The sequence below is a fragment of the Arvicola amphibius genome, chromosome 1 (genome assembly GCF_903992535.2).
Source record: "Arvicola amphibius chromosome 1, mArvAmp1.2, whole genome shotgun sequence".
Taxonomy (NCBI): Eukaryota; Metazoa; Chordata; class Mammalia; order Rodentia; family Cricetidae; genus Arvicola; species Arvicola amphibius.
In genome coordinates this window covers 4960948-4979307 of record NC_052047.1, presented here as the reverse complement: position 1 = coordinate 4979307, position 18360 = coordinate 4960948, and the positions used below count along the sequence as shown (strand labels likewise).

The 18360-nt window shown below is 42.1% G+C and overlaps 1 protein-coding gene across 5 annotated transcripts in view; it reads left to right on the top strand.

Moving 5' to 3' along the window:
* The window catches only part of Ptpn13 (protein tyrosine phosphatase non-receptor type 13), a 178070-nt gene that overhangs the window by 38972 nt on the left and 120738 nt on the right, over positions 1-18360 (top strand). For all 5 annotated transcript variants that reach the window (XM_038346696.2, XM_038346705.2, XM_038346688.2 and 2 more), the window contains exons 2-4: positions 1206-1325; positions 13161-13339; positions 17985-18050. In XM_038346696.2, the coding sequence (XP_038202624.1) occupies positions 1211-1325; positions 13161-13339; positions 17985-18050 (360 nt within the window). In that variant the 5' untranslated portion in view covers positions 1206-1210. The remainder of the gene's footprint in view (positions 1-1205; positions 1326-13160; positions 13340-17984; positions 18051-18360) is intronic.

The following is an 18360-nucleotide window of genomic DNA, read 5'->3' as shown; positions in this document are numbered from 1 at the left end:
GGATAACCAAAGGGTGTGCTTTTTTTCTGGAGAAGACTTTTTCTCCTGACCTTAGCGTTCCTTCCTTGCTGTAGTTCTTTGTCTAGGCCTGAGGCCCCTTGAGCCTTCCCCTTTCATGTTAGCGCGTCTGTGGGTGTTGCCTTGCTCAGCTCTTGTTTTAGCAGCCATGTTGGTGAGTCTTTCTGGGTGTTCCTTCTTGACATTTATAGGAGACAGTTCCACAGCAACCTCTGCTTTTCTCTGTTTCTTACGATCCTTTCACCCTTCTTCCACAGTGGCCTTTCAACTCCTTTGAGGCAGGAGCTGTATTGTTGATGCATCATTTGGGTCTGGGCTCCACAAATCTGCATTTTTATCAATTGTGGTTTTATGTAATGATTTCTATTCGTTGCAAAGACAAGTTTCCTAGTAGTAGTTGGTGAGGTTTCCAGTCCCAGCATGGCTGCCCTCTTGTCAAATGGGCCTTAGTTCAAATAGAGAGCTGCTGGTTGTCTGTGAGGTGTGTGTGTCACCACTGCACCCGTAGGTTATCCTGCTGTGCCGGCCATTGTGTGGATCATAGGCACCATAGCTGGGTAGGACTGTGGGTTTCTTCCCTCCTCGGGAAGCTTGCATGGCACCTTCTGGTACTGTGAACGTTAGTTACCAGGGAGGAGGCATTCATGTCAGACCCATCTCAGGATTTCTGGGCCCTGTGTTCAAAGTGCACAATATCTTCAACAACAGGAACTTGCCTTCCACCCCTGCTAGAAACCCAATAACAACAGCAATAGCCTGTGTTTGGGGCGTCTCTTGGACAACCCTGACCAACACTAAAACAAGGCCAATTTTTACAAACGTAACAAGTGTAGTTAGAAGATGACTACAGAGCTTATCACATGCAGTTTGTCCACTCTGCTTCTGACCCTGCTGGCCTGTCTTCCAGCCATTGCTCATCTGCCTTAGCATCTTGGTTAAGCAGGTTTGGGGAACCACAAGTCTGAGAAGTCTCTGCAAGCACTGTTAGGCAGATCAAGAAGCTGTTTTGAGGGTCTTTCTTCTGGTCTCCTCACTTTTCCCACGTATTACTCTGTAAGGTGTATTTAGATCGAAGGCCACACCGGAAGCTTAGGTGGATGTGCATAGCTTGCCCCTGGTACAGGGCTTTCACTGATGGAAGGGCACTTAACGTTGCTCACAAAGACGCTTTCTCATCTGTTTCCTAGGTAATATGCATGTGTCACTAGCAGAGGCCCTGGAGGTTCGGGGTGGACCACTGCAGGAGGAGGAGATATGGGCTGTATTAAACCAAAGTGCTGAAAGTCTCCAAGAACTATTCAGAAGAGGTAAGTCATGTCTTAAACATTCTATTTTGCAGGTTGAGTAGTTAAAAAACAGGTAGCCAGTAGTGAATTAGTTTCTGTTTCAGTAATCCTAGTTTTGGTTGAGTGTAGAAAGAAAGAAATACTTCATCTTAGGCATCTCAGGACTGGAAAAGTCTAGTTTGCTTGTATTAATTTGAACACACTTCATATGCTGGCTATAGCAACAGCCACCAAAAACAGAGTGATTCTCCAAAGCACTTCCTGTTTGCTGGGAGCTCATGTTCCAGTGTAGAATGTAACTATTAATAAAAGCCTGATATAAGCAAATGTAACTGTGACAAGGGTCACAAAGCTGGGGCCTTCAGTGGCTCTGTAAGATCACCCAGGAGGAAGATTCGCCCGGGGAGAAAGGAAGAGAAGAAGGGCTCCAGAGCTCACTCCTCAAAGAAAAGTGGGAGTTGGTCTTTTGAGAGGAAGGAGTGAGAAAACACTCCTGGCTGAGCGAGCAGGGGCTGCGTTCCTGCTGCTGCACCGAGGCAGTGCGGACTGAATAAGGAGTCTGGTATCTCTCTTGTAGGTGGTTACTTGATCCAGGAGGTTGACTTGCATCTGGGAGCTGGAAGTTAGTAGGACTTTGGTTGTTCAAAACTATTTGCTGTGGTGTGGTTCATGTCACGTGGATACCACCTGTGTGGACAAAGGCTTTATCTAATGGAAGAACCAGTCTTTAAAACTTTGGTTGGGTGTCTAGGTGTGGTAGCACATGCCTTTAATCTCAGCACTCGGGAAGCAGAGGCAGGCGGATCTCTGTGAGTTCAAAGTCAGCCTGGTCTACAGAGTGCGTTCCAAGACAGCCAGGGCTGTTAAACAGAGAAACCCTGCCTTAAAAAAGAAAGAAAGAAAAGAAAGAAAGGAAGGAAGGAAGGAAGGAAGGAAGAAAGAAAGAAAGAAAGAAAGAGAAGAAGAAGAGAGAAGGAGAGAGGGGAGAGAGAGAGAGAAAGAGAGCAAGAAAGAAGATAAGAAAGAAAGAAAGAAAAGATAAGAGAAGAAGAAAAGAAAGAAAGAAAGAAAGAAAGAAAGACGTGAATAAGTAAATAAGTCTTTCCAGTGAGGCTCTGGACCAATGGCAGAGCCTCAACGAGACCTTGTCAGAATGCAAATGATCATTCCCACACCACAGAGCCCCGAAGGTAGAGCCACTCAGGATCTCAGGAGTTTGTCCTTGAGGACGTTATGATGCACACTGCAGTTTGAGAAATGTCTTAGGACAGAATTGCCAACTGCCATGTGTCACAAGAACCCTTAGAGGAGGGTTAGGGAAGAGCACAGGAAACCAGGGATCGGGAGTTGGCTGGAGCTTGGTTGCTGATACTGCCGATTTTGAGTCCAAGGAGGAACTTGAACTAAAAGTACCAGGGCCCAAGTACTGAGGATGACTGCTCATTACCCAGGGGACCACTTGTTACCCAGGGGGCCACCGCTTGTTACCCAGGGGACTGCTGCTTGTTACCCAGGGGGACCTTCTTGTTACCCAGGGGGACTGCTTCTTTCTTAGGTGGGCCGTGTTACCCAGGGGGATCTTCTTGTTACCTGGGGACTGCTTGTTACCATGGGGGACCTCTTGTTACCCGGACTTGAAAGACTGTTACTGAGATGTATGAAGACCTCAGTTTATAGCTGGGACTAGTCTAGGTAACAGAATAATTTTCACCTAAAATCATTTACAAAATCTTGTTTATTTTAAATTGTAGTGAGGAGCTGCGGGCCGGCTTTTCGTCCTGCCTGGATCCCACATGGTTAGCTTAAAACCCGAAATAACAACACACAAATTGTATTCTTTTAAATACTGCCTGGCCCATTATTTTCAGCCTCTTACTCACATCTTGCTTTAACCCATTTCTAATAATCTGTTAATCTGTGTAGCACCAAGAAGTGGTGTCTTACCGGAAAGATTCTAGCGTACGTCCATCTTGGGCTGGAGCTTCATTGCATCTGGCATCTCTCTGAGGAGAGGCACGGCAGTCTGTCTAACTTAGGAGAGGCGTCGCATCTTACTGAGCCTTCTACCTCACTTCCTCTTCCTGTTCTGTCTACTCCACCCACCTAAGGGGCGGTCTATCAAATGGGCCAAGGCAGTTTCTTTATTGAAATCAGCACAAACAGAAGACTCTCCCACATCATTAAATAAACACTCAACTTTCTCAGAAAATTCAGACTTACAGGCCGTCCAAAGTGTGGCAGTCTATAGCCAAAGTATAGATCGTAATGGCATGCTTCAAAGGTGTCATACTCAATTGACAATTAACAATATCCAGTTATGTTAGAAACATCTCCTTGTGAGGTGCTGTGGGAGGGGCCAATGGATGGAAGGTGTCATTGTTGCCCTTTGGGCATTGATTTGGATCAGAGGACTGCGTGTGAGAAGAAACCACTTCCAAAAGTGTGCCAGAAGGATGACAGAGACAGCGAGCACTGCAGATGTGCAGCGAGGGAGTGAGAGCAGCTTCATTGCACCAACTGCCATGACTCACAGCATGGGAAGCATCTCACTTCTCTTAGTACCCTGAGGGCTTTTCTCTCTTTACATCTCATAATGCTGCTAGAGACTGCAAGCTGTATTTACAGCCCTCGTCACTGAGCGGCGGTTGTTGCCTAATACATTGGCACTTTACAATAAAGACTCATGAGCTGTGTTGTAAAATTCACTGTGAGGCAGCTGTGTGTGTCTCATACACTGTTCAGTGGGAGTTGCTTGCTGGATGGCCCTCAGTGTAAGTAGCTAGCAGAATAATATCAGTAATAAGAACAAATTAAATTTGACTCCTTTGACAGTTGGAAATCACCAATCATTATGATTGCCAATTGGCCATTTCCATTTGTTAGGAAAAAGCAAGGGTTTGTTTGTTTTACAGGAAATCTTTACATTTGATAATGCATTGCCATTTTCCTATGAGTTTTCCCCCTGACTCTGATACAGCAGATGAAATGGCCACTAGTTAATTAGTCGCTGACAGACTGTGGTTATCTTGATGCTTTAGATACGTTTATGAGTAACCCTGGGACGTTAGGGGGAAAGCAGATAGAATGCATAGCTTATTTTATTTTTCTGAACAGTTTATTTTTCTGAAATGTGTATTCCGATCTTGGCCATCTTCATCTTTCTGTGTCGTTTGTATAAACCTTTCTCTGTTCTTGTTGGTGGCTTTCCCACTGTCGTCTTGAGCCTTCTGTTGGCCTGTGTCTTGTCAATGTACGCGCTTACAGCTAGAATTCCTGTGATCAGAGGTGGAAGCCGCACTCCTGGGAGATTGCTGGGCAAGAAAATAGCCCAGTGCTTCCTTTCCAGCTTCCTTTCTAGCAATTGAAAGCTTGTAGCAGTTTTTAAAACTGAGATCTTTATTCCTATTATTCATAGGATAATGATGAGGAAACATGGCCTCATTGGAAGGTACCCCTTGGCCTTTGAAGTATTTTTCTCCTTGGGAGAAAGGAAACTAGGAACCCTGACAGTCACTAACTAGCAGTGACGATGGTGGTAGTTGTCCTTTGCTGTGTTCTGAGTATATCTCCCCCCCCCCCCCGTGATTACTGATCACAGTTAGGATGACCTGTGGTTGCATATATGGTCTGAGAATCCCCCCCCCATGATTACTGATCACAGTAGGATGACCTGTGGCTGCACATGTGTTCTGAGTATAGCCCCATGATTACTGATCACAGTAGGATGACCTGTGGCTGCACATATGGTCTGAGTATACCCCCCATGATTACTGATCACAGTAGGATGACCTGTGGTTGCACATGTGGTCTGACTTTGAATAACTACAGAGTCCGTGGTGACCTGAGAAGAGCACGAAGGCCCAGTCTGGAGCTGTCACTCAGGTCTGTTAATATTGATTAAAGATTGTTTGTCATCCTTCTACTTTGAGTAGGAGAACTATAATAATGTTTAGGGAGAGTGGATTCTATTGATGGCCTGGAGCTTTCTTCTTAACTACTCTGCACTCAGTCTTCCCTTCCAATCCGCCCTCACCATTGCCACCTGTCCTCCCTAATCCGCCCTCACCACTGCCATTAGTCCTCCCTAATCCGCCCTGACCATTGCCATTAGTCCTCCCTAATCCGCCCTCACCATTGCTGCCCTGTGACCCTTGCTTTGTGGTTTGCTGCAGTGTTTCTTCCGCTGTCTTCACCTGCTCACACTGTAACTTTGATATTTTTTTTAATAAGTAGCAGGAGACATAGTTTTACATTTTTGCCAGGATGAGTAGTTATTATTCTTTAACTTGAATGTGGTAATTGAAATGAAATTTCTGGAGGAATTTCATCTGGGGTCTCAACAAATTATATCTTCATTATATGCTTCTTGGTCTGTCTTTATTATTATTATTGTAATGTTTGTATGTAATGGACTTTTAAAAATGCATGGATATTCTAAATATTTGAGATAAAAGTAGATATAAAATAGGATTTTGAAATTATTTAACTTTTTGGGTTTTTGTTTTGTTTTGTTTGGGGGGGGTGTTTGAGACAGGGTTTCTCCGTGTTGCCCTGGCTGCCCTGGAACTCTTTGTAGAGTACTCTGGCCTCATTGAGATCTACCTGCCTCTGCCCCCTGAGTGTTGGGATTAAAGGACTGTACCACCACACCTGGTGTCTTATTCGATCTTATTCAGTAATTGGGAAGTAGAACTATATGGGCAGGGGATTATATAAATTTTTTTTAAAAAAAATCGAAATCCCTTCTATATCTCCCATACACTGATATGCAAAAAACAATAGTATCTCTATAGAACAGCAATTGGAAATTAAAATTTCAGTTAACCATTCTGTCAAAACGTAGAAATTAAAATATGAAAATTGAAAATGAAAAATATATTAATAAATAGGAGGAAAATAAATCTGAGGAATTAAATTATAATTAAATCTGAGGAAAAATAAGTGAAGACCTATATAATGAAATTAGAGACCAAAATAAATGGAGAGCTCTGTTTGGTCCTGGTGCGAAGGCTTCTTACTAAAGGGATGGCAGTCTTCTCTAAAAAGTGACAGAATATAGTCCCCACGGGCTGTCACTCTACACAAATGAGAGCCTCCTAAGATTTAACAGAAGTTTACTAGAACTAAAAGTCGCCAAAAAATCTTTGAAAAGAAAAAAGCAAATGCTGAAGACTCACACTGTCTAATTTCAAGATTTACTATGAAGTTATAGTAACCAAAATAGACAAACTAATTAACAAACATAATAGAGTCCAGAAATAAATCTTCATTGATAATGAACTGCAACTTGGCTTCCTGGGACTTTTTAGTGCCTTTATAGCAAAATATAAGAAGGTTTTTATGACTGAAAAATTTGAAGCAAATCTCTAGCATGTTCACCCTTTAAAAGACTAGGGCCTCACTGCGCTCCTGTCTATCTGCTGTCACAGTTGAGTTTAAAAGACTAGGGCCTTCACTGCGTTCCTGTTTATCATCTGCTGTCACAGTTGAGTTGATCAAGAGGGTGCCTCAGTTGTCTTTGACATGCTGTGTCTTGCCTTATATTTGTAAGGCCAGAGTTAACAGGTCCTTCAAGTTAAATGTGTTTGAACTAGATGAAATGGCCCTGTTTGTTTCCTGGAAACAAACTATAAAACATGAAATTAACTTTAACATTTGGCATTCTTAAAATGAAGATTGTAGGTCTGCCAAGTGTATGAAGCATCTGTAGAGAACAACTCCTACTCTGGTAACACACCGGCAGTACACTGCTGGTATTGACTTTTTAAGAAAAATTTAGGCAGTTTAATATCTATTAAAGAGCTTAGAGGGGAGATTGCCATAGCATCTATTCTCTTACTAAAAAGTCCCATCCTTGGTGAGAAATGTAACTTCACCTACTGGGTTGTTTTCATTTTTACACTTAGAAGATTTTTTTTAAATGTTGGTATAATATGTACAGTAAATTGTATTGTTCTTGATTGTACTACCTAAAGGAGAACAATTTAGGTCTCATTTCTCACCTAAAATTATTTCTTATACAATAACTTAAATATAATTTGGGTAAAATAGTTAACTCGTTACACTTTCTGGCTTGTTATTGCTCTTGTGTTTGTTTCCCTTGTAGCTTTATAAGACGCAACAAAGAATCCACAAAGCATTACGGAAGTAAATTAGGTCATATATACCCCATTCTGTGATGGACTTGTCAATTGGCATAACACTGAAATAAGGAATCTAATCTCTTTTGTTTAGCTTTCTTCCTGACCATTATCTATAACAATTTGAAACAAAAACACTCTAAACAAAGACAAACATCCATAATCCATATTTTGGGATGTGGGCATAGTTTTCTAGGCTACTTCCTGCTGATTGTTGCTCTGGTAATCTTATGGGGACCTAAAGAAAACCTAGGATTATGGTCAGTTCCTGACTGGAATATTCTGTGAGGCTTGATATCTCAGCCAGCAATCTTAAGGCTGTTCTGGATGTAGAACTCAGAGGAAACTCAAACAGAGGTCCTTTGAAATGTTGGATTATCTGTACCATCCGCTCCTATTGGAGATTTCTCAGGGGGGATCTTCCTTGATCAAACCTGTTTTTTTATTAACCCAGAATGAATCCACAGCCTCTCATTTCCTGTGGAAACAAAAGCAAAACCTCTTCTCCAAAGTAACATATCTTTTGACTTAAAATTTGAAGTCAAGGCATTTTCAAAATATATATGTTGGATTAATCCAGCATCATATATAATCAAATGTCTTTTAGCAGCTGTTGCTCATTCCTCAGCCATCAAACAATTTCAAAGACAAATAATAACATACAGTATCCAGATTCTTTGTGTATTTTCCATCTTTATGTGGCTTTATTTTAAACTTTATTTCTTTTATTTTTATTTTTAATTTTTGGGTTTTTTTTTTTTTTTGAGACAGGGTTTCTCTGTATATCTTTGGATATCCTAGAACTCACTCTGTAGATCAGACTGTCCTTGAATTCAGAGATCCACCTGCCTGTGGCTCCCAAGTGCTGGGATTAAAGGTGTATGCCACAACACCCAACTAGTCTCTCTCTTTTTTTTTTTAAGGACTTTATCCTTTTTCTTTTTTCTCCCAAGCCTACATATATTTTTAAACATGCTGTAAACTGTTTAGAGGTTTTCTTCATCTGAATCTATCTTTATTGTATATCTCTTTTTTCTGACCACATGAGTCTTTAATTTGCTACGCAATATGGCTAGAATTAAAGCCTTTGCTTTGACAGCTGGATCCATCCCATTTATTAGCTTTCTGAGAGTCTGTCTTCATGGTGGAGGTACTGGCCAGAACCATATTTACTGGCAGAACTCTATGGAGTTTCAGGGTTCCTGCCACCACCAAGAAGCATGCTGTCAGATATTCATAAACACCAATTAAGTGTTTTGTAGCAGGGCCTCTTAAAAGGGATACAAGGTTTTTGCAGTTTAAGCCGAATCAGGAAACCTCTCTTAAATGAGACAAACTTGCGTCTAACAAACAGAACCCACCTGAGAAAATGCTGCTACCAAGAAGCTGTTCTTTTGTGTCTAGAATTACTTCCCAAGCTCTCTCAGGTTTTATGTGGATGTAGTTGTCCACATTGGCGCCATTTGTTGACAGGTTTCTGTCCCACCCATTCAGACCCAAAGAAGTACACAGAGGTCTGCACTAATTATAAACTGGTGGGCCTATTAACTGAGGCTTTCTTATTAAGTAAATTTTACATTTTACTTTGTTAACCACAAGGCTTGATACTTTTTATCAGTGAGGCATTCTCGTCTTGCTTCCTCTGGGTCTGGATGACAACTGTAGACCTAGCCTTTCCTCTTCCCACAATTCTCTTGTTGTGGTTGCCCTGCCTATACTTCCTGGCTGGCTACTGGCCAATCAGCATTTTATTAAACCAATACAAGTGATAAATCTTTACAGGGTACAAGACTATTGTCCCACAGCAATTTGTCATAATTTTTGGAGGTTTAATTTTATTGGTAGTGAAGATTGTTGTCTTTGTTTGATTTCTGTTGCTGTTAAAACACCATGATCAAAAGTAACCTGGGAATGAAAGGCATTTATTTCATCTTATACTTTCAAGTAGCAGTCTGTCGCTGAGCTGTCAGGGCAGGAAACTAGAGACAAGAATTGAAGCAGAGCAGGAACCGAGAGACAGGAACTCAGGCAGGACAGGAACCTGGAGACAGGCACTCAGGCAGGGCAGGAACCTGGAGATAGGCACTGAAGCAGACACCACTATGGAGGAACTCTGCGTACAGGCTTCTCTCTAACACTTCCTCTGCCTGCTTTGTTATATAATGGAGATCACCTGCCTAGGGTGGCCCACATCAATCAAGAGATACGCCACGGGCTTACCTACAATCTAATCTTATGGAGACATTTTTTCAGTTGTGGTTCCCTCTTCTCAGATGACTGTAGCTGATGTCAAGTTGAAAAACACAACAAAAAACTAACCAGAAGTCACGGGAAGCTAAAGGAAAATTAGATAGGACTGTCTTATGTCTTAGTGTGTCAAAAAACAAAAAAACAAACAAAAAAAAACTGAAGTAGTCCTGGGATGTGATGGAAAAGAAGAAGGAAATTGGAGCTTCCTTCTTAAGATGATTGAGTTAGGTGGCCAAATGAGTCTGTGGAGGAAGAAAGTAAATGTTAGGACCAGCTTCCTCTTCTCATGACCAGACAGTTAAGCCCTATTAGTTTAAATTGTAATAGCTAAGATCTCACTAGTTCTATATTACCAAGTTGCATGATTCTAGGTTCTAAAGAATCTTGTAAATACTTAAACTACGAAATGACTAATTATGAAAAGCCATGCCGAGATCTCAGTAGTAGGTGCTTAGGCATACAGCTTGAATCTGAGTGATGGGAACAAAGGAAAAGGAGGGGGGAAGGGAGAGAGACATTTGTATGACTGTCACTGTTAAGAAATAAGATATTTTATTCTAGTTTAGTGAAAATTTTACAAAGCTCGTAAGTAGATTGATTAGATTGGTTGACAGTTTTCTGTAATTTTTGTTACCAGACTTCTTCTTCTTCTATTATAAATAAAACAAATTCTAATGCTGATACTATGGTGATTTATATTGAAATAAATACTTTCATTAATGAAATCATGTTGTAGTTCAAGGTAATTGTTAGCTTCAGTAAAACATCAATTTGGCAAGTTGTATATTAGCTACTCTTGTACTAATTGACTGGACTGTCAACCTTTAAACCAAGCATTTAAACTTGAGGACTTTGCTAACTGTGTGTGCTGTGCCTTTAATAGACTACTGAGGGAAGGGACATTCTCTGAGGAATTTAATTCACATCTCACAATACTTCGTTCTTCAAATGTTTTATATTTCTAATATGACTTGTAGATAAAAGATACAAAGATAAAAGAAAGAAACTCAGAACTCTTCCGAGACATGGAGAACGCATCGGTGTGATCCAGCTTTGGAAACTCTGGGACTTGTCTGTGGTGTGCTCACTGTCGTCCTCTGGGAGTGATGTGCACACTCTGTCTTTGAGAAGTTTTATTACTTGGTACTGATGGAGCTGTTCTACAGCAGCTTTGTGGGCTCAGAGCTGCCTTACAGATGTGGGAGGTGAGGGAAGGGGACAGACTGCCTTACAGATGTGGGAAGTGAGGGCAGGGACTAAGTTGCTCTTAAAATTACAGTTCTGAGTTCTGAACATCAAGCCGAGGGCTTGGACTTGGGTGTCTTCTGGTTTGGTCTGACTCTTAACTGTTTTCTACTCTTGTCTAACTGCGTGAAGTGAACATTCTCTGACACTCTGTAACCTCTTGTGTGCGTTAACTTGTGGCTTTGGATGATATCTGACCTGAGACTCAATACAGCATAATCTAAGTGCTGGAGACTCACAGGCTGGTGATAGCTTATACGAAATGCTTTTCAGCAACTGGTTGAATCAGAAAACGTCAGTGACATCAAATGCCTTTGAGGTTATTTTGAGTGCCTGTTACAGGGACACTCAAAAGCATGAGGACAGTTTTATTTTCAGAAAGTGATTGTTTTTCTGTCCTGTTTCATAGTGGAGTAAGTGACATTTAATAGTGGTAAAAAAAACTTAGGAATAAATAAGTTTTCTCAATTTATAATTAATCACCCTATTGTATATACTGTAATTTCAGTAGATCATAGTCTACCACAAAATGCTACTATGAGAAAATGGCGAGCCAGTGACATGGCTCAGCAGATAAAGACACTTGTCATGTAAGCCTGACAGTCTTTGTTAAAAAAAAAATTCAGGAGGAGGGGAGAGGCAGTGGAGAAGGACGATGATGATGATGTGGAAAGGCCAAATGAAGAGTAACTGTTGTAAGAAATTTTTGTTTAATACTAATTTATATCAGGTGATTGATTTAACAATATATTAATTCTAAGAAAAGAACTGAATTTTTAGAGAACGCTATATCCTAGAGTAACTCTATCAAATCCCTCAGCATTTTGGACAGTTACTTCTGCATAGAGTTGTGTTAGTGACCCTGCCACGACACAGGACAGGGGTTTTGTAAATTCTCCACTTGAACTACTAGAGTTCAGACAGGAGCTCATACATGAAGTGGCTTTATTCTGATCTTAAAATTAGTCTCTGTTGCTTTTGCCTTTGTTCCCTTATACCATGTTTATAACCTAATTATAATAATTTGCCTGGTTTTCTTTTTGAAACAAGACTCTTGCTATGACCCCAAGATGTCCCTAAACTACTAAAGGCTGTTCTCAGACTCCAACCTCCCTGCCTCCAGCCTCAGCCTCTGGAGTGCCAGGATTACAGGCGTAGTTTAAGGTGGAAATCTAAAGGAGGTGCAAGCACCCAAGAATAAAGCATGACTGTTAAGTGGTGTGTGGGTTTTTTTCCCAAACAGAACACTGAAATATTCTCTAAATTGTTTCTTTATATATCAAATTTCTGTGTTTTTCTAACTTCACCTGCGGCTGCTTGAAACTCTGTCCCAGCAGCTCCTCCTGTGGAATGTTAGTGAAAGTCTCCAAATAGAACCACACTGGCTGCTGGAAATGTTATATCAGATTTACTTTTTCATAATAATAGCATTCTTGGAGTACAGTCAGCACACAGCTAAAACACGGGACATAACACTATAAGCTTCTGGAATCTACTTTTTAAATATTATTTTGCAAACATTCTTTGAAGGATCTTGAAAACATTGGTTTTAGATTCTTTCCTTTTGGTTGTCCGGAAGTAGGAATTAAAGAGTGGTCCTAGCCACAGCTCCTAAACTCCCTCACATGTAGGTTCACAGAAGCTTTTATAGTTATTTAAGACTACAGTTTGTGATTTGATTACATTACCTCGGGAATCTAGCACTTAAATGTCACATATATGTTGTAGAAACCGACAGCAATGTGTTCTGTGGTCCCCCTGCCCCAGGTTTATCACACGGCCTTGTAAAATCACTTCGGAAACATTTGTGGTTTTTCTGTGCGTTTTTAAAAGAGCGAGATCATGCCACCCCCCTCCACTTTACAGTTTTCACTGAGGACTCAAAAGAATCCTAATCAAAAATGGAGAAGTACTGACCCTTCTCCATTTCTGTGTATCAGTATAAGACAGTTGAACTGGGTTTAACTTTTATGACCAGACTCTATGACCTGCCTTCTAGATGTTAAGTATGATGCCAGATTAAAGGCATTACTGTGAACAGTGATAGGGCTGTCTAGGAGACACTGCTGTCATACCATATTCATTTCGTGATGAAACTGCACATTAGTGTCTGTGCAGTTAAACTGGGACATCTATTGAGGTCTTATATATAGTATCTTCTAATTCTGATTTTAAACAGTTGTCATTTCTTCTCTTTTCATTTGTGGCTTACACCAACCAGTGAGCATTGCTGACCCTGCCGCCCTTGGCTTCATCATCTCGCCGTGGTCGCTGCTGTTGCTGCCGTCTGGCAGTGTGTCCTTCACAGATGAGAGCATCTCCAACCAGGACCTTCGTGCGTTCACTGCTCCAGACGTGCTTCAGAGCCATGCGCTGACGTCCCTCTCAGACGTCGAAAAGGTGAATATTAACTCTTCATTTATTGTGGTGGTGTTATTTTGATAGAAGTAGGGCAGGTCAAAACAATGGACTCCCCTTATTCCGTCCATGGAAAAATCCTTTGAGTTTAAAATAATCGTATGCTTTAGTGTGTGTGTGTGTGTGTGTAATATATATAATTCATATGTATATATACTATTCAGGAAAAGATTTTGACTTGGGAAAAATGTTTTAAAAGGTGAATCATAAATAAATTCTGATGGCTGAAGTGTGCACTGTGAGGTAGACTGCCCAGAGATAAGGTGGACGTGAGTCCCCAAAGGCTGTGTGAGGGTCTGCAGTTCATGCAAGGAGAATGCGGAAGCCACATGACTTTAAACAGGGAAGGGACAAGATCATACACGTTTTCAAAATGCCAACTAAAGGTTAGGGAATGGAGTGGCCAGGAACAAGGCTGAAGACGGGGAACATTGAAGACTGATGTGCTGACTGGAAGCAGACATGGTGGAAACCAGCAAAGGCAGACAGATACAAAGCACCGAATTAACTGCCCACAGCACTTGGGAAATGTCTGAGGTGAATGAAAGCTTCCCAGGACAACATCGATTTTTCTTTCCCTTGTGGTCTGTTCTCTGTAGGAAGCACACAAGGGTAGAGAGACTCTCCGCACCTTCATGCCCCTCTCTGCTCATTGCCTTCATCAGCCAGTGAGCCTTCCACACAGGCCACCTCTGCTCACAGTCCAGCGGGCATTACTGATCACTGCACCCCAAGCCCCTTCTTACACAGCATCCGCTGTGCACCCTCATGCACTTGCTTCATGGGCCTTGTTTTCTTAGTGGAGATTTACGAAAAGACCTGTTTGTCCAATTTGATACTGAGTCCCTGTGTTCTGTCCCAGTGATCCCTCACCCATGACACACACATCACCACCACCTGGGAATTTGCTGCTAGTGAAATTGTTACCTGTACTCTTAGCATTAAGGAGGCAGAGGCAGGAGAATTGCTCTAAGTTTGAGGCCAGCCTGGGCTACCTGGTGAGTTTCAGGCCAGCCTGAGCATTTTTGTCTTACTCAGACACTAGGCTAAAGTGGATGGAATAGGCCTCAACCCTACACAAAGAACTGCAGGCAATCAAGGAGAGATGGGAGAGGGAGAGGTGGCCGTCCCCAGGGAAGAGCACACCAGCTGACTGTCCAGTGCCAGCTGGTCATCCCTGAGAATAGTAACATTCTATAGCCCGAGCAGGCTGTGTTCAGGAATATGTATGTGATAATCAGCTATGACAACAGAGGCCATGGATGTGACGGAAACTGAGGAGGAACACATGAGAGAGAGACTTTGGAGGGGACAAAAGAGGAGGGAGAAGTGGAATTATATTACAACCTCAAAAATTAAAAAAAAATTAAAAACTATGAAAAAGAAAAACAAGTCATTTGACATATTTAAAAAGTATTGCCAGCCAGCGATGGCACATACCTTTAACCCTAGCACTTGGGAGGCAGAGGCAGGCAGATCCGTGAGTTCAAGGCCAGCCTGGTCTACAAAGGGAGTTCCAGGACAGCCAGGGCTATACAGAGAAAACAGTGAGTTTACAATTAATCTTTTATACCGAATATATGAACAAATATTTTATGTGAAGCTTTTGAAAAGTTCCTTGTGCACAGCCTCTTGAAATGCGGCTTAAGAGACGCTGTGTGATCAGGCTGCCCGATGCTGTGTGAGTCTTTGTGCCGTCAACACTGAACAGAGAGATGCTGTGTGATCAGGCCGCCCGATGCTGTGTGATCTTATCCCTGTCAACACTGAACTCAGAAGACATGCAGTAAATACCCTCTGCTAGTTGCTGAGATGTACAGTCAGACTTGTAAGACAGGCCCTCTGTGGTACCAGGAAGTATTAACTAACTGCTTCACTTGAGATACAAATGAAATTACCTGTGTCATCTAAGAAAGACTGTGTCATCCTGTGTAAAAGAGTTTATATGATATATGTCATTATTCATATGATATATGCCATTTAAAAATCATCTCTGGCTTAGCGCTAGTGGGCATTTTTATTGGAAAAGATAACACATTCTTGGTGAAATGAATAATGCTTAAGAAAATTTTGGTCTCATACACACACACACACACACACACACAGAGAGAGAGAGAGAGAGAGAGAGGGGGGGGGGGCAGGCTAGGCTAGGTGCTGAAATGTTAAGTTGTAGTGGGCATCATCCCTGCACACAGGAGACCTAGGAGTCTGTAGAATTGAGGGAGAGGTGAGTCAGGATGAACGTAAAAGTCATTAGGAAGAATTTAGAATAAAGAAAAGTTGGAAGTACTGAAAATATTTGAAAGTGGAGCAGTTTTTCTAATCTGTAAACTGGGAACAAATTTAGGTGGCAGTATAAGAACTATATTAAAGTACTGTCACATTGTAAGAATAGTGTCAGCATTTTATTTGCACATAGATTTTTTCTATCATTTTCTAAAAAGAGAACTGGAAACAGCTTACAGAATTTAAAAACAAAGTTTAGAAGATAGGAACCACCTAAAATATGGACAGTAAAATAAGAAAAACCTGAAGTAAGGTCTCCTCCACCCCAACTCCCCCATAGAAATGAAAACCCTCCCATGATATTAGGCAGGGCTCTCTGGAGAGCTGAACCCGTAGGCTGTGTACTTATCAGAAAGGGGACTTACTTACAGACTGGTCTAAATGCAGTAAGGGCTGGGAAATCAGCAAGGGGCATCTGCACACTGGAGATGCCCAGAACCTCGTGGTCGCTCAGTCGCAGATCTGGTTGCCTCAGCGTCCTCAGTCCAGGGTTAAAGCCTGGAAATTTCCTGGACATCAGTGGTATGTAGTGTATGCTGGAAGCATCTTGAGCAGTGTTTATCAACCTGTGGATCTGAACCCCTTTGGGGTTCTCAGCAGATCTCCTGCATATCAGATATTTACAACATGATTCATAACTGTTGCAAAATTACAGTTTTGAAATAGCAACAGAAATAAACTTATGGTTGAGGTCACTACAGCATGAGGAACTATGTTAAAGGGTCGCAGCATTAGGAGGGTTGAGAACCACTGACAGAGTCTGGTGGCAGCAAGGGCAGCAGCTGCTGAATGTGCAGGCAGGCTTTTCTAGGATCCTTTACTAGTACACTGATGTAAACCTCTGGTCTCTGCCTCCTGCTGACCGCACACGCCCATCTCCTGCCTATCAGCCCTATCTCTCCAGTCTTCCTAGAAGCAACCTGTCAGCATCACACTAGGTTATTTTCTAGCAAATGACAGAAAAGTCCTTTGATCCTCTTCCTCCTGCTCCTCCTCCTGTTCCTCCTCCTCCTGCTCCTCCTCCTGCTTCTCCTGCTCCTCCTCCTCCTGCTGTTCCTCCTGCTCCTCCTCCTCATGCTCCTCTTCTCCTCTCCTCTCCTCCTCCTGCTCCTCCTCCTGCTTCTCCTCCTGCTCCTCCTCCTCTCCTCCTCCTCCTCCTGCTCCTCCTCCTCCTGTTCCTCCTCCTCATGCTCCTCCTCTCCTCTTCTCCTGCTCCTCCTCCTGCTCCTCCTCCTGCTCCTGCTCCTTCTCCCCTCCTCCTCTCCTCCTCTCCTCCTCCTGCTCTTCCTCCTCCTCCTGCTCCTCCTCCTTCTCCTGTTCCTCCTCCTGCTCCTCCTGCTCCTCCTCTTCCTGCTCCTCCTGCTCCTGCTCCTCCTCCTCCTGCATCTCCTCCTGCTGCTCCTGCTCCTCCTCCTCCTGCTCCTCCTCCTACTACTCCTCCTCTCCTACTCTCCTCCTCTCCCAAACCCACAGATATGCTAATCAAAACTCCAGTTAGATTCCCCCCTTACTTTTCAGACTGGCAAATATCTAAATCTTATGTGGGAAACTCTTCTGTGCTACTAGTTGAATGAAAATCATAAAACTTTTCTATATGGATATATGATTCTCTCACGTGTGTGTGTGTGTGTGTGTGTGTGTGTGTGTGTGTGTACGCTGCACACGAACACTTGTGCATGCTGGGGGTTGTATACAGGATAGCTTTCACATAATTGCAAAACCAATTCAAGAGAAATATCTTCATTTTATGTTTCCTGAAACATGTCGCATAAAGTTTGGAAAAGTCTTAGTAAATAGTACTGCAATAGACAACAAAACTCTGTAGCAGTGAAAAGGGGGACATGCTCTCCAACAATTAACAGACACATCTCTGCTGGTAAATTCAAAGGCAAAGCTGCCTGGCAAGGTGGTGCACACCCATAACCCCAGGACTAGGGAGGCTGAGTTCCAGGACAGTCCGGGCTGCACAGAGAAACCCTGTCTCGGGTGGGAGTGGAGTGGTTGTGGGGGTGGGGGGAAGCAAGGTGTAAAGTACATTTTAAATGTTATGTTTTTAAAAGAGGATGAAGAATATATACTCACATTTGCTTAAGTTTGTGTGAAGAGACTAAGTAAAAGCTAACAAAATGATGATTCATTAAAAGTGGACTCTGAATTGGTGGCAGGGATTGTGTGTTTACTTCAATTTTTTTATTTTTAAATTCCTATGCTTTTATGTAAGATGTAAAATGATTTTTCTCAAATTATGTGTTAAGCTTTCTTGGGAGCAAAGGAAGTATACTATTTGTTAAATTTTTTATTTTACTATAAGGTAATTTTTGTAAAAAAATTCTATTCCTAGATCCATATTTATTCTCTTGGAATGACGTTGTATTGGGGGGCTGATCATGAAGTACCTCAAAGCCAAGTAAGTGAACTTTCACATTTGTGATATTTTCATATTGATAACATATTTACACTTTTTTACAGACCCCTTTCATGTGGTTGTGTGTGTTCTCCAGCGTGCTGCCAGGCCACAAGTGTTTTACACTGTGTGTTGTTCACATGTGCACAGTCAGTGTGTCAGAATGGGCTAACAGTGAGTGCCGTGTTGTTCACGTGTGCACGGTCAGCGTGTCAGAATGGGCTAACAGTGAGTGCCGTGTTGTTCATGTGTGCACGATCAACGTGTCAGAATGGACTAACAGTGAGTTCTGTGTTGTTCACGTGTGCACGGT